This window comes from Balaenoptera borealis (genome assembly GCF_965194805.1).
Source record: "Balaenoptera borealis genome assembly, chromosome: 13".
NCBI lineage: Eukaryota > Metazoa > Chordata > Mammalia > Artiodactyla > Balaenopteridae > Balaenoptera > Balaenoptera borealis.
In genome coordinates this window covers 47,793,613-47,809,124 of record NC_138870.1, presented here as the reverse complement: position 1 = coordinate 47,809,124, position 15,512 = coordinate 47,793,613, and the positions used below count along the sequence as shown (strand labels likewise).

Below are 15,512 nucleotides of genomic sequence, written 5' to 3'. Positions count from 1 at the left end.
ATCAGGTTCTGGAGGGTAGGTATGGTTCTGAGTGGGAGGAATGGCTAGAGCATGTGCTGGGGGTGTCCAAAGATGTGACTCAGACCAGTTGTGTGTGTGCGTGTGTGTGTGTGTGTGTGTGTACATGCTGGCACGGTGGGCAGGAGAGCAAGGCTGGTGGCAGCGGCCCCACTCACAGCTGTTGGTATCATTGGCCACGGCGATGATGCCCATGGGCTGCTGGGGGATGTCCACGCGCAGCAGCTTCATGTCACTGCCCACGTACTTGTTGGCCCGCTGCACGGCCCGCCGCACCCAGTCGGTCCAGAAGATGTGCTCCCCATACACAGCCAACCCGAAGGGGTGGACGGGCTCTGACTTCAGGATCACCTGCGGAGACAGCATCAGCCCGTCAAAGGTATCACTCTCACCCCTACCTCCACCCCCTGCAGCTGGCTCCAGGGACCAGGGGCCCGGCTCCTTAGACACAGTCACGGAAGGGGCAGGATCTGCAAAGACCTGTGATCACCTTCCTCATTTAACTGCTGAAGAAACCAAGCCTGGAAGGCTGAGGATGGCTAAGTGGCAAGGTCAGGGCCTGACTGGGACTCCTCACTGTCCTCCTGGCTCTTCCCACCGTGCCAGGTGGCCTCCCTTTCTCCTGCTTTCTCCTGCTTTCAGCCTGGGCAGTCTCCTCCCTGGCTGACCGGCAGTACCCCAATGTCAGCCCCCTCGTGCCGCCCGTCCTGCCTGCCCCGGAGACTCACATAACGATGGGAGCCGTCATACTCGCACCGCTCGATCTTGTCTAGGGTGGCGTCGGAGAAGTAGAGCTTCTCGGCCCGGTGGTCGATGGCCAGGCCATTGGGGGTGCGGATGTCCTTCTCGATGAGAGTCAGGACATTGGCTCCTGACAGGGCTGCCCGCATGATGCTGGGGTGCTGCTCGTTCCAATTGGTCCAGAACATCAGGCTGGGGGAAGAGAGGGCCACGGAGATCAGGACTCAAAGCCAGGGAGTCCGCCGTGGAGGGACCAGGCCCGGGCGTGCAGACAGCCAGACCCAGGGGTCGGCCAGGGTGTCAACTAGACACCTGAGGTTGCACCACAGGCAACCTCAGAGCCACCAAGGCCAACACAGCCCCGGTGCCTGGGAAGGGCTGCCACACAGACAGCCTGCATGTGTGCGTGGGGTGTGTGTGTGTGTGTGTGTATGTGCTCGTGCACAAGTGTTTCTCAGTGTCTGTGAAATGGCCACCTGCATTTACTGAGACAGCGTAGCCAAGTGAGTCAGCCTCTGGGGTTCCAATCCTGGCTCCAGCACTGACCAGCTAGGAACCTTAGCAAGTTACTTAACCCCTGTGTGCCTCAGCTTCCCACTCTATGAAATAGGAATAATACTACTACCTGCCCCATAGAGTGGTTTGAGGATTAAACAACAGCTGTGTGTTCTATGTGAGGATTTTCGATTATTTTCCCCTTCATTTCTCTCTTCTCCTGGCATCCAGGAAACCGCTGGGCGTCTAGTGTGTCCTAGGTCCTGAGGATGCATGGATTCTACCATCAAGTTCCCAAGAATCACCTTCTCCATAATTTAAGGCCTTTGCATATTTGGGATCTGAGCCCCAGCTTTGCCCCTTACTAGCTCTGACCTAAACATCCCTCTTGGCCCCTCTGAGCCTCAGCTTCCTTTCAGTGAAGGACGTGGTGGGAACGGCCAGCCATGCCGTGCTTCTCGGGTGGGGGTGGTGGTGAGGCCCCAGAGATGGGTGTGGAAGACCTCCGGGCTGGTCAAGCACTACATGGGTGTGACAGTGTGGTCCTCAGACCACCTGCATTGGATGGCGATTCCTGGGTCTTTGTCCTGGAGATTCACATGCAGTCAGGGTAGGGTGAGGCCAGGGAACCAGACTTCCCAGCGCTCCCCAGGTCACCCTCATGCACCCTGGACTTTGAGAAGCATTGAGCTACACCAAAGCCGGATCCGCTTTTCAGTTCCCTCACAGGACCTGCCCTCTGCCTCCCAACCCCCGGGCCCCTGTGTCCCTTGTCCTTCTGCTGTTCTGGCTACAGAGCTGTCTTGCAGAGCTGCTGGACTTATCTCCTCAAACCTCTCCAGGTCTCACTCTTTTGAACACTCCCCCTCCCCCGTCTCTCCATCCTGCCACTGTGCTCAGGTAGGAAAAGGATGCTTCCCTCCCATTAGGGAGATGCTGGCTGCTCCTGAGCCCATGAGGATAAGGCTCTGGCTTTAAAGGCCTCATCAGGGGGAGGGGGGGCTTCTGGTGGTTCTTGGAATCAGGATGGGCGCAGATGGAGGCATCTCCCTCTGGCCTCCACAAGAGAAAATGGGTGTCCCAAGGCGGCTGCTAGAGTCATCTTCCTTCCCATCAGGGACACCCACACCCTCAGGTACAGCACACTCTGTGCTGGGAAGCGGCTTTCCTGCTATCATGATAAACTGCTACACGTGGCAGAACGATCCGTGCTGTCACTGTGGATTCCAAGTTCGGTCAAACCACTCCCCGGGAAAGGGCCGTGGGGAATGGTGGGGAGGAGAGGCTTTCCTGAGGGGCAGGCAGTCAGCACCCAGGGTTGCGGTGACTTTCTAACCGGGCTGGGGGAGGCCACTGCCCCCTCCACACTGGCTCCCTCCCGTTCCTCCAAAGCGCTCGCTCCTTCTGGCCAAGGGAGGGCCTCTATCAGACAGTTCACCTCTTTCTCCTGTGCCCTGCCCGGCTTCAGTTCACTCTGTCGTCTTGCAGACCTGGCTCATGCATTGCCCCCTTGAGAACACGTTCCCTGACTTCCAGCCTGGGTCAGGTCCTCGTCACCCACTCATGGAGCTCCCTGCAGCCTCACGAGGGCAAGAATCAAATATGCTGACAAAGGGCTGACACAACCCTGCTCCCCATCGGATCCTCAGCACATTGCTCGTTCTCAAAAACCATTTGCTGAGTGAAGGACTGAATCCCCGGAGCTCAGAGCAAAGGAAATTAGTGGGCTCTGAATCAAACGTGAGAGGCAGGCCGGGGGGCCCAGAGCATGGCCCCTCCATGGAGGCTCCAGGCTCACGAGGGACGGGCCCGGGGGGGCCCGCCCCAGGCAGGTGAAGTCGCCGAGGGTCACGGCGGGGCAGACGGGATCTCCGTCATGAGCCATGTACGTGCAGGACAGGACTGAGGCAGGAAGGACCCTCGAGCTGGTTGGCGGTGCCAGGCAGGCCGGCTTTGGGCCGGGCGTGAGTTACATCAGGGTAAGGAATCTAGGTTTGGTGCACTCACTGTTTCTAAGTAGCTGCTTTTGGGTTTTGTTTGTTCCTTAGTTTCCTAGTAAAGCTTTGAGAAAACATTCCAAGCGCTGCTAAACCCAGGGGAAAAAAGTTTTGCTAGAATGTGGGCCAGCAGTCCTAAGGTGAGGCTGGGGGCTCACTAGAGGCCCACGTGATGGGGCCGGGGGCTGCCCATGCAGGAGAGCAGAGTGGGTGGAGGCTGGGGGTGTGTACCATGCCGGGGGGTTTCCTCCCAAATTCTCCCTTTGCAACCTTAGCCCAGCCTCCTGGGCTTCCTCAAGCCTGTCCCCCACCAACCCCCCGGCACCCCCCCGCACCCCCAGCCCCAGAACCTCAACTGGGCTGGGCGTGGTTGAGGCCCCTTGCAGTCTTTCCCTGCCTGGAGCCCTCCCTCCTCCGGCTCTTGCTCAAAGCTCTCATGCGGGCTGCCCTTCCCTGGCCTTTGCAATTCCAGGCCCTGTGCCAACCCACCGCCCCCCTGCTGCCTCTCGGTCATCGCATCCAGCCCTGTGCCGTCAGCCGTTTCCCACCAGTGATTTCTCTCCCCAGCTAGGTGGCTTGAATGTGCCCAGCTCAAGGCTTCCACACAACAGGTGTTCAGTGAACAATCTTTGCTTGAAGCTTGGAGACCCAGAAAGACAGAGGACCTACTGTGTGCCTTGAACATGGCTCTCTGATGAATGAATCAATTAATCACCAAGCCAGAGGGTCCTCCACAGCCCTCTCATCCTCCCCTTGATGAGGCACCTGAAATGTTATTGTCCTCATATTACAGATGAGGAAACCAAAGCTCAGAGAGGTCACGCAGCTGGTCTAAGGTCACACAGCAAGGAAGTGGCTGAGCTCAGGTTAGAGCCAGCCTCCCCTGCTCCTGCATCCCCTTTCCTGGTCTGCCTGGGGGCAGTTCCTGCCACCCTGTGGCCCACTGTCCCCATGCCCTGGGCCCGCAGCTCACTTCTGGCACTCATCCAGCACAAAGGCCCTTGGGTGGTCGTCTCCAGACATGGTGATGACCGTCTCACGCTCGAAGGCCCCCGGGCGGGTCTGGTCCACCGTGTGGCGGGTGATGGTGGATGTCGTGTAGCTTGTCCAGTAGAGAGTATCCCAGCCACGGTGATAGGCCAGGCCTTCCACAGAGCCCACATCTGTGGGGAGACAGGAGCAGCGATGGGTCAGGACACAGCCAGAGAGCAGACATCCCCATGCTAAGGGGATGGCCTGGGGCACCCTCTCCCTTGGTGTAGGTGGGGCTGGACGGGAAGTGTGGGAGCTGGGGAGCGTGTGTGGGTGTGGCCCTCGGTGTCCCCAGCCCTTTCTTCAACCCCCTATTTCCCACCCAAATGATCCATGGTCCATCCCCCTAACCCTTCTTTCTGTGTCTTCCCATGGCTGGATAGATTTGGCTTTATGCTGTGGTCACACTTCCTGGAGCTAGAGTTCTACCAAGTTGGGCGCAAACTGGATTTCAGTAAATCAGTTCCCACGTGGGCTGTACTGGGGAGCTTCCTACTTAAAAAGACCCTGAACTGGATTGTCTGGTAGACATCTTAGGCTCAGGTTAAGAACTAAGTGCATGATGAAAGAGACGTAGCAGAACTTAGGTTAAGAGAAAAAAGACTCAGGGGTTTCAGTGACTTCAAGCTGTCTGGCGATGTGGTTGCCAGAAGGCCGCATTAATAGAAGTATTGTAGCCCGAACAATGGCCCGGAGAGAGGGGACACTTCTGCCAGCCTCTCCTGATCAAGCGACGATTACAGAGTATCGAGTTTAGCTTTGGACACTACATTTTTAGACAGATGTGGGGACTGGATTCTATGAGGCAGAAAAGGGCCAAGGAGGTTGAAAGACAGGTCTGTTTTTATCACCACTGTATACCCGGCTCCTAGTTCCGCGCCTGGCAGGTCTTTACGGACAGGAGTGATGAATGTGTGAACAAATGAATGAGTCAAAGGACCTAAGAGCATCCAGCCCGGAGAAGAGAAAACTAGTGCAATAAAATAGCAGTTTTCAAAGAGCTGAAAGGCTGTCCTAGGATGACAGCTCTAACCCCCCCACCCTTCATGGAGCTCACACAATGTGCCCTGCACCGAGCTAAGCTCTCCCACCTGTCGTCTCAGGTCATCCTGTCTCTGTGCACTGGCGAGCAATCTGAGGCTGAGAGAGCACAGAAAACTTGCCCAAGTGACTAAAATCCTGTGTCTGGGGTTGAACCCACCCCACCTCTGTAGCCTGTTCTGTGAGCAGTGGACACACAGAGGAGAGCTTCAGCTTATTCTGTGTAGCCTGGGGGCAGAACTATGACCAGAGGGGGCCAACTCTGACTCCAACTGAGGAGAGACTTTCAAGTAACTACAATGGGTGCAGTGTGATTCATTGGCCGTATGTCAGGGACACCGAGGCAGGTGGGATTCCGATCCGGGGCAGGGGTGGGCTGGCTGGTGTCTGCGGCTTCTCTACCCTGAGTCTGTGCTGACCCTCTCTGCACTCCCCCTCCACTTCCTGGGAAGAACGGAAGTCTGGGCTCACTCTCCACAATGGTGGTCCTGCCCGAGCCATCGTCATTGATCTGCTGGATGTTCCCAAAGTGGATGTCGCTGAAGAAGATGCGGTTGGGGGTGCCCGGGGAGGTGCCTGCTCGGTAGTCGAAGGCCAGAGCGATGACATTCTTCATGTGCTCAGGGTCCTCGAAGGGCTGCACCGGCGCGTTGAGGTTGCGCTCATCCGACAGGTGGATGCTCTTGAGGATGGTGCGCTCCGAGTAGAGCAGGTAGCCCGCGTACTCGCGGCACGACGCCCCATCTTCAGCCAGCATCCCGTGGGCGCAGGCGCAGGCCCGCTGCCCGCCCCCCCGGTACAGGCACAGCTGCTGGCACCCGCCGTTGGCCACCGCACACACATTGGTGCCTGGGGGTGGGGGGAAACGGGGAAGGCAGAGGTTACAGAGAGCAGGGCCACCTTGGTGCCTCTGTCATCTCAGCAGAGGTGGAAACTCTGGTTGGCGCCCGGCTCTGCCTCAGTATCCCCAGTTCAGACAACCCTCCAGGCCCCTGAGCTCAACTCCTCAGCCTCGTGGGACCCTAGAGGGTGCCCTGTGGGTCTAACTCCTCTCCCAGCCCTTCTCACTCTGGGCTCCCAGGTGGGGCCCTCCGGCCTCTCCTGCCCAGCCCGGAGCCCCAGCCTCACCTTTCTGTCGGTCCCGGTTGAAGACTTTGATGTCTTTGAGCTGGACACCGATGCCCGTTCGCAGGGGCACAGAGTCTGTGGCATTGTCCTTGCTCCCGCGCTTGATGGAGCCGTTGGCGTGAGTCCTGGGGGAAGGGAAGGGCCATGAGCAGGACGTCATCCGGGGCCAGGGGGAGGGAACGGACGGCCCAGGGGAAGGCCAGGACAGTGGCCCACCTGTCACTCCAGTAGATGAACTCCTCAAACACGGACACCGAGAACATGTCCATGTTGTTGCTGGATAGAACCACCTCGCGGTCCTCGCCCGTCTCCAGGTCGATCCGCTCGATCTTGTCGGTCCGGGCGTCGCACCAGTATAGCTTCCCATCCTGTGGGCCGGAGGCACCCGCTTCACTGCCAGTCCCCAGGGCCCACTCACTCCTGCCTCTCTCGTCTTTCCCCTCCTTCCTCCACATCCTCCCGCTCCCTGACCTGCTGATCTGCCGACCTCTCGGCATTCTTCCAGTGCCCGCTTCTGAGGGACCCCCTCCGCCATTTCTGGGGTGGTGGGATCCTACTCTGGGTGGGGCGCTGGGCCAGAGGACCCCATGACTCCTTGGGTCCGTATCTACCCACCAATGGGCTCATCACACGAGACTCAACGGGGAGCAGGGCACAGGGTAAGGGAAGCTGCCCCCCGGAGTACGGGGTCCATCCCATCGGCCCCAGGGCCAAGCCTGCATCCAAACCTGATAGTCCACTGAAATGCCGTTGGGCCAGCTGATGCTGACGTTAACCAGCACCACTCGCTCAGTGCCGTCCAGGCGAGACCGCTCGATACGCGGATACTGGCCCCACTCAGTCCAGAATAAGTACCTGGGGTGGAGGCGGAAGAGGGGGGTCAGTCCCCAGAACATGGAGGAGAGGGGGCCTGTGGCCAGAGTGACCGGGCCAGACCAGAGCCAGGAGTGGTCAGCCTGTCCAGCGCCTCACCCCTTCTCCGGGTGGACAGTGATCGCCCGGGGCTTGTCCAGACCCTGCGAGATGACCACGTAGCGGAAAGAGCCATTGAGCCGGGCGACCTCGATGACGTCAAAGCCCTGGTCTGTCCAGTAGATGTTGCCTGAGGAGGGAGTAAGGGGGGGGCTCAGGGGTCGGGTGGGGATGCAGGTACCTGGTCCCCTCCAGCCCCCTGATACCCCCGTTTCTCCCCATCTGTTCCTGCCCACCCCTTCTTCAGACCCTTCCTTCCGAGACCCCACTTCCCCAGTCCTCTGCCTCACCTGCAGTCCCTCAGCCCTTCCGCGTCTCACCTGCGATCCAGTCCACTGCGATGCCCTCCACGCGGCCAATGCCATTGGTCACCACATCCTCACGCCACGTCTGGTCTCGCTTAGCCCGGCTGATGGTACTTAGGCCCATGTCCACCCAGTAAATGGTGTCATTTTCTGGAGGTGGAGGAGCCAACATGGGGACGCTCAACAAGGTAGGGGGAAGGTGGGAGGTCAAAATCACAAGGGGGTAAGGATAGAGGTGACTGAGAGCTGGGGGGACCAGGGACTTGGAAGCTGAGATAGCGGGGCAGGGGCAGCTCTGGTAAGTGTTGCCCCTTCCAGCTGTGGTCAGGTAGCCTCTCCCTGGAGCCCCAGAGCACACCACCCCAAAGGGAAGGTCATGTCCCACCCTCTCCTGCCACCGAATGGCTCACCAGCATGGAAGTCGATGCCGACAGCCAGGGAGGTCCCCGACACTGGGACCAGGGCGTCTGACTTGTCATTGGGATCCAGGGGGATTCCCCGGATTCCCTCATGCACAGAGTACAGGAGAAAGGAGCCCACACCTGCAACACAAGGACACTTTGGGCATGGGCTTTGCTGACACCCCTTAAGCTTGGCTTCTGTCACCCTCAAACCCTTTTGATACCTTCTCCCAGCCATCACACCTCCCCCCTCAACACATACTCTAGCCTGGGGCCTGGGCAGGGAGGTCACCTGGCTGGGAGAGAGCAAGGGAGCGTGCAGCTCTGGGGAACCACCTGTGAGACCTTTAGTGCCCGCTAGAGGGCAGCAGAGACCTGGCTTTCTCGCCACGCTCTGCCCTCCAGTCCCTCTTCACTCCACACAACCCTGCACCCCCAAAGGTGTTAGGGAGAATCTGGGGAGGTTTACACAAGACAATAGGACTGGGTGAGTCCCAACTCTAGGTTTCCACCTTAATTTCCTCTTTGTCCTCATCCATCTGGTCTGTGTCACACCCCTGTCTCTGACACCTCGCTCCTGAGCCAGTCTCCTTCCCAGTTTCCCATTTCTTACCAGGCGCCACTCTCCATGCACCCTAGAATCCTCCCTTGCCTTTATCCCCTCACACAGCCTGTCCTCAAATGAATCCCCTAATGGGTCCTGGTTGCTCAGGCTCCCTGAAAAAAAGGACTCATGGTCGAGTGAGTTTGGGGAGACCCCAAACACTAGAGTCGTCCCGTGAAAAATTCTGTGCAGATGAGCGTATTCAAGGCTCTGAGAAACTGTGCAGCAGAAAAACACTTAAACTTCGTTCAACCCAGTGTTTCTTTCTATAACATCTATCACATCAAAGAGGGAGGTTCCCAGGAGTGCACTTCCGGAAATGCTGTCCTGGGGCAGGCTTGTAAATCAGTCAGCAAGTTCTTGTGAAATGTCTCTGAGTTTCACCCCTTCTCTTCAATCCAGCTGCTAAGCCCCAGCCCAGGCCAACAGCCCCCTGACTGGTCTGACTGCCTTGGTTTCTCCCTCCCCCACTCAGCCGGCTCTCTGCCGCCAGGTTAATCTGCCCCAAACACCACCTTCCAGGTGCTCCTGGCTGAGAACCCGTGGAGCCCCGCCTACACCACAGCCTCACCCATGGCTCCCCACACCCTGCGCCATGCGGGTTGGCACCTCAGGGCCCTGCACACACCCTCCTATTGCTCTGGACCCCTTGCCTTGCACATCGTCCCTTCTTCAAACCACACACTCAAATCCTACGTGCCCTATAAAACCCAGCAGCCAACACACCTCTTGCATGAAGTGGCCCTGGCGCCCCCTCCAACGTCTATTTCTCCAAAATCCTACTGAAGTCAGAGCCACTTCATGTTGGCCCCCCCTCCTGGTTAAGGCTGCAGAGCACAGGGACAGGGACTTCTGCCCCCTGGCTTCCTCCACGGCAAGCAGCACAGTGGGCGCTGACTAAGCATCTAACCCAGAGAACACTTAATACACGATGAACTCGGTCTTGTCCCCAAGGTGAGAAGAGGAAGGTGGGCGGTAGAGTAGGAAGGGTCGGGTTGGGTTGGGGACCAGGGTCAAGGCGGGGAGCAGAGGCAGGGGCACTGACCCTCGCAGGCCTGCTGGCCACTCCGGAGGCTGTAGCCAGCTGTGCACATGCAGGAGCGGGTGGACTCCGAAGTGGGCAGGCAGAGCTGGGAGCAGTCGCCGTTGTTGACGCTGCAGGGGTTGGTGCCCTCGTGGTCTGGGGTCAAGTGGGAGGCAGAGAGAAAGGGTTAGTGGCTCTCCTCGGGACCGCGGTGTCAGGCTCACACCCCTTTACCCTGGACCTTGTGGGGGTCACCACCCAACCCAGCTCTCAGGTCTTCTGTCCTGCAGGGCCCCTGGACCTTGTGGGGGTCACCACCCAACCCAGCTCTCAGGTCTTCTGTCCTGCAGGGCCCCTGGACCTTGTGGGGGTCACCACCCAACCCAGCTCTCAGGTCTTCTGTCCTGCAGGGCCCCTGGCCCTTGTGAAAGAGGAGCCCCGTTGGGTGGTGAACAGAGCCTAACCCATTTTCATCTCCATTCGCTTGCTTGCCCGGGGTTTCCTGCAGCCCCTCCTAGCCACAGCCCCAACCTCTGTGACCCCCCATCCCACTGCCCCTGCCCCTTGCCCCCCACCTCACCCAGCTGGATGCTCTCATCGTAGACCTTCATGTGCATCACCAGGGTGGTGCTGTTCCGCAGGACCACGGACCCCGAGCCGTCAGCCTTGTTGCACGTGCCCATCTTCTCTGACACCTGATCTGCCCACCACAGCTTGTCCCCTGTGGTGGCAGGAGGGGATGAGACTCTGGGGAAGGCCCCGCCCCCAGGCCAGCCCTGTCTCCTGGCCAGTCCGGCCCACCTGCTCTGCTCTGGTCCCTGCTCCCACCCAGTGGCCCTCACCCATGATGGCCAGGGCGGTGGCCTTGCCCAGCTGGTTCCGCATGGCGTCGATGACCTCTAGCCCACTCCCGTCCAGGTTGCAGCGGTTGATGGTATGGTTCTTGGAGCTGATCCAGTAGAGTTTGCTTTCAGGGAAGTCGATAGCCAGGCCTGGAAGAGGGGGGGTGTCACTGCCAGAGAGCACGGCACCAGGGCCGGGATCCAGGAGCCTGCCCCAGCTGGGCCCCTCACGTCTGGGGATAGGTACAGAGTATGTGTGTGGTTTTGGGAGGAGGGTGGTGAGAACAAGTACTAAGCCAGGAGTTTGGGGAGATGGAGGGACAACTGGGGAGAACCCTGAGAGCATCTCCTGGTGGAGGAACTAGGGGAGGAAGGGCTGCAGGGCTGCAGGGTAAGCTCGTACCCACAGGGCCCCTCTGGCCACTGAAGAGCAGCGTGCGGTTGCTGCCGTCCATGTTGGCCATGCTGATGTTGTCACCGTCCGTCCAGTAGAGCTTCCTGGGGGTGCCAGGAGGGGAGAGTCAGGGTCCTCTTCTTCCCCCACCCCACACCCCATGCTCCCCAACCCTGGGCCCTGGACCTACCCACGCAGCGGGTGGACAACCAGGCCGTGCGGCTGCTCCAAGCCCTGCACCACCGCATTCTTGAAGGAGCCGTCCAGCCGGGCCACGTTGATCTGCTTCTTGTTGGTGTCGTAGCTTGTCCAGAACAGGTTTCGGGACACCCAGTCGACAGCCAGCCCATGGGCATTTGGCAAGTCTGGGGACACAGTGGGGAGTTGTGATTGGGTGTTTTCAGAACACAGGTCAGGAAGCTCGAGGGGAGGGGCCAGCCTGGTTTCTGGGGGAACAGGGATCATGAAATCAGGACTGGAGCACAGAGAGGGAAAAGAATTTGGAGAAGGAACATCAGGACCAAGGGGACCAGGGAGTGGGGCTGGGACCAGGGTTGGGAGCGAGGGCGGGGTTGCGGGGCTACCCATGCCCAGTAGGGGTTCCAGGGCCAGGACAGAACCTGCAGAGACAACCGTCTCCACGCCTGTGCCGTTGATGAAGGCCCGCTTGATGGCCTGGGTCCGCACGTCGGACCAGTAAACGCGCTGCTCTCGGGCGTCGTAGTCCAGCACCGTGACGTTGTCGATATCAGGCACCGTGAAGGAGATGATGTAGTTGTAGTAGGGGGCGTCCAGGTCCACGCCCCGGATCTCCATCTGACGTGCGTACAGCAGGAACTTCTTAAACTCTGTGGGCGAGGGGCAGGTCACTGAGGGCGGCCCCCTGCCTCCACGCTTCCCACCCCCCCGGATTCTCCTGGTTCCTTCTGTTTGCTGCTGGCCCTTGGCTATCAGGGAGACCCTGTTGGGCATAACCTTCCTGCCGGAGTGCCACCCTCTTCCTACATCAGTTGTCTCTGGAGCCTCTCCATTCAGGCTCCTCCCAGCTGAGACTGCCTACCTTCACTTAGAACCTGGAGCTTGGGTACCTGACCCTTTCCCCTTCAGCCTTGGTTTACCCCGGCTCTGGAGGGGCGGCCTCCTACCATAGCAGGTGGTGTTGTCCTTGTGGAGCTTCATGAGGTGCGGGCAGGCGCAGGAAACAGTCCGGTTGTAGTTGATGAGGCACAGGTGGGAGCAGGGTCCCCGGCCCCCATTGGCCTCACAGGGGTTGGGAGCTGGGAGGGCAGGGGAAAGCAAGAGCATCCAGTGACCCTACTGGCCCTGCTCACCTGGCCTACACCCTCTCCACTCCCCTTCCTGTCCCAGCATCGCTGCTGCCAGACCCGCCTCTGTCAGCAGGCTGGCTCACCCCGCCGCCCCAGCACAGACCCCTCCTCTCTTGGAAGCTTCTACAGAGGCTGCTGGCTCCTTTCTGGTCCCTTACCCATGGGCTGCCGGGAGGGGTGATACACCTGCAGGTCGAAGGGCTGGGTATTGGTCCTCTGTACCACGGTGACGTTGTGGCCGGTCCACTTGTTGGCCTTGGCCAGCGTGTTTGTCCGCCAGTCCGTCCAGTACACCTCGCCACCGTACAGTGTCACTGCAAACGGGTGCGACAGGAACTCGTGTCCCCGAAGCACCTCCATGTGACCGGAGCCGTCGTAACGGGCTGAGTAAATGGCGTCTGACCTGAGAGCGTGGTCGGGGCAGAGTGAGGAGCCGGTGGGGACCTCAGACCTCGGGGCACGTGGCCTGGGGCTCCCACCCTCCATGCCCCAGCCCACGGCACCCTGTGGAGCAGGAACCACGTGGCTCGAGGTCTGGGATCCCAGCTCTGACCCCAATTCCCCTGACCCAGGTCTTTCAGCTTGCTTCTCCCCAGGGCTGCTGTTAGCACACAGGGGTGTGGTGAAGACTAGAAAAAGGCACCCCCTTTGGGGACACCACCTAGAAAAAGTATGCCCTCTCCCTGGGCAGACAGAGCCCCTAGGAGAGCACACAGATGTGTGAGTGAGGATGGCGTTGCACTTCGGCCCTCGGCGGGCACTCCTGTGCTGGGGGCAGCCCTGCCTCTACCCTCTTCCATCTGCACCTCTTCCCCAGCCCAGACTCTCCCCTCACTCAGTCCTCTTCCTGGGCCCTTGGCCGTGTGGCTCTGGCTCCAGCTTCCCCGGGCCTTCTCACCACCCTCATGGCTGCCAGGTCCTGGGACCCTTGGCTCCACCCTGTCCCTAAGGAGGGGAGGATGGAGGCCTCCTGGGTGAGGTGCCGGGTGCCAACCTGGCGTCGATCCAGAGGATGCGCTTCTCCAGGTAGTCCACAGTGAGCCCGTTGGGCCAGCCCCCAGAGCCCGTCTCCCGGTGGATGGTGCGGCGCCCAGCCCCACTCATGGAGGCTGCCTCGATGCGGGGCAGGCTGGCATCCCAGTCCGTCCAAAACAAGATCCTGGGGAGCGGGGAGGGGGTCAGGATGGCCAAGGTCGAGGCCCAGGGAAGGGGCTGTGCTAGGATCCTTGGTGAAGGCCGGAGGGAGCGAATAGCATTGAGGAGGCAGCTATGCCTGGCCCGGCTCAGCTGAACGGGGCTTCAGGGGGGTCACGAGGCCAGAATAGGGCTGGGCGGGGTCCTCACCCATCCCGGGGATCCAGTGCAATCGCCCTTGGGTGCTCAATGTCACCGGCCAGCAGCGTGGTCCGAAGGGTCCCATCCAGCTTGGCCACCTCAATCTGGTCCAGGTTACTCTCCACCCAGTAGATGTTGCCTGCAATCCAGTCTACAGCCAGGCCCTCGGGTGTGGCTAGGCCGTACTGAATCACCACCTCGAAACTGGTCAGGGCTGGAGAAGAGAGGTTGCAGGAGGTTAGAATCACCTGGGGCAGGGTGAATTCACGATATCCTAGGAACCCTGGATGGCCTGCCCTCAACCCTGACACCTCTGCGAACACCTCTGGTGTGCTCCAGATTTGACTGGGGTTCCCAGAGCCCCCAGTCTCCTCACCCAGGCCCCCTGCCTCAGGAGGTCAAGTAGAAGCCTGGCTTCTAGAACACTGGAGAAGGGGAAGTGGCAGCTATCTTCTGCCTGCAACTCTCTGAAGGGCTAACCCCTGGTAGGAGGTCAGAGCAGAGGGTGAGGGCTTTGGGGAACAGACCTAGACCCAATATGAGGCAGACAGAACTTTCTAGAAGTCACCCCACAGACAGTCCTAGAGGTTTTTCGATGGTTTTATATACATATATATATATGTGTGTGTACATATATATGTATATATATGCCATTAATTTAGAAACCATTACATAGTGTGAACATTTTCATAGTCTACTTAGCCATCCCCTTGTTGATGGATATTTGAGATGGTTCCAGGTTTTCTCTATTACAAAAAATACCAACTCCTCTAGTAAAATGTGCTTCTTTTAAGTCTTTGCTCAGACGTCAGCTTCTCAGGGGGCCTTCCTTGACCATCCTATTCAAATGCCACTCCCATTCTCCCTACCCACCTTGCCTCCTTTCTCTTTATCCACAGTGCTACCCGCTCCGTCACAGTCCGTGTTGTACTCATTTGCTGTGTTTATATCTGATGTTCCCACGGGTGTGTAAGCTCCATGAGGGCAGACGTTTTGACCTGTTTGCTCCCTGCTGTCTCCCCTGGGCCCGGTGTGTGTGGCAGGGGCTCAGGAATGTGGGTTTTTTTGTTTTTTGGTTTTGGCCGCGCCGAGGGGCATGCGGGATCTTAGTTCCCCGACCAGGGATCGAACCCGTGCCCCCCTGCAGTGGAAGCACGGAGTCTTAACAACTGGACCGCCAGGGAAGTCCCAGGAATGTGTATTATTAGTGAAGGAAATCTGTGATGGGTCAGGCCGCCTTGGGACAGAAGACAGGGTTCAGGTACCCCACCCCTAAATGCCTTTTTTCTTGCAAGCCTGCAATTCTGGCCGTTCCAAAGAAAGGCTGATCATTTTGTTAATTATCAGTCTGGCAGCTCTGCTGACAATAATTATGGGGCGTCAGGCACTGAGACCCACAGCAAAATCTAACCCAATTAACAAGAGTGTGGGGGACAGGGGAGCTAAGGGCCTCTGCTCCCGGCAGCCTGCATCTGGTCCCATGGTTCTGAGCGCCCAAGGGCCCGGTCTGGGTGCACTGGGCCCCGCGTCGGTCCTGGGCAGGCGGTGGTCACCTCCGTTGTCCAGCAGCTTCCCGCGGTAGATCTTGTCCTCCACCACGTCGGTCCAGTAGAGGGCGCTCTGGCTGAGGTGGAAGTCCAGGGCGATGGTGTTGCGCAGGCCGGGCACCAGGACGCTGTAGTCCCCTTTGTGAAGGTCGATGCGCCGGATCTCGTGGCGGTTGGAGAAGATGATAAACGGCTTGAAGGGGTCTGGGGAGGGGTGTGATGGGGTCACAAGGGGCCTGTTGCCTCCGAGCCACCCTGTCCAGGGGCAGGGAGGGTCTCCATGGGCCCTGGCACCGGGCCTGGATGGA

At 59.2% G+C, this 15,512-nt stretch overlaps 1 protein-coding gene across 2 annotated transcripts in view; it reads right to left on the bottom strand.

The window, feature by feature from the left end:
* LRP1 (LDL receptor related protein 1) overlaps positions 1–15,512 on the bottom strand; it is a 79,496-nt gene that overhangs the window by 20,217 nt on the left and 43,767 nt on the right. For both annotated transcript variants that reach the window (XM_082350879.1, XM_082350880.1), the window contains 21 exons: positions 15,211–15,408; positions 13,667–13,871; positions 13,317–13,481; positions 12,481–12,725; positions 12,140–12,271; positions 11,615–11,842; positions 11,185–11,359; positions 11,004–11,098; positions 10,601–10,750; positions 10,339–10,479; positions 9,780–9,914; positions 8,140–8,271; positions 7,745–7,879; positions 7,425–7,554; positions 7,181–7,307; positions 6,669–6,820; positions 6,453–6,577; positions 5,796–6,173; positions 4,225–4,414; positions 747–951; positions 177–369 (listed from right to left, as the gene is read on the bottom strand). In XM_082350879.1, coding sequence (XP_082207005.1) covers positions 177–369; positions 747–951; positions 4,225–4,414; positions 5,796–6,173; positions 6,453–6,577; positions 6,669–6,820; positions 7,181–7,307; positions 7,425–7,554; positions 7,745–7,879; positions 8,140–8,271; positions 9,780–9,914; positions 10,339–10,479; positions 10,601–10,750; positions 11,004–11,098; positions 11,185–11,359; positions 11,615–11,842; positions 12,140–12,271; positions 12,481–12,725; positions 13,317–13,481; positions 13,667–13,871; positions 15,211–15,408 — 3,636 coding nt within the window. The remainder of the gene's footprint in view (positions 1–176; positions 370–746; positions 952–4,224; positions 4,415–5,795; positions 6,174–6,452; positions 6,578–6,668; positions 6,821–7,180; positions 7,308–7,424; positions 7,555–7,744; positions 7,880–8,139; positions 8,272–9,779; positions 9,915–10,338; positions 10,480–10,600; positions 10,751–11,003; positions 11,099–11,184; positions 11,360–11,614; positions 11,843–12,139; positions 12,272–12,480; positions 12,726–13,316; positions 13,482–13,666; positions 13,872–15,210; positions 15,409–15,512) is intronic.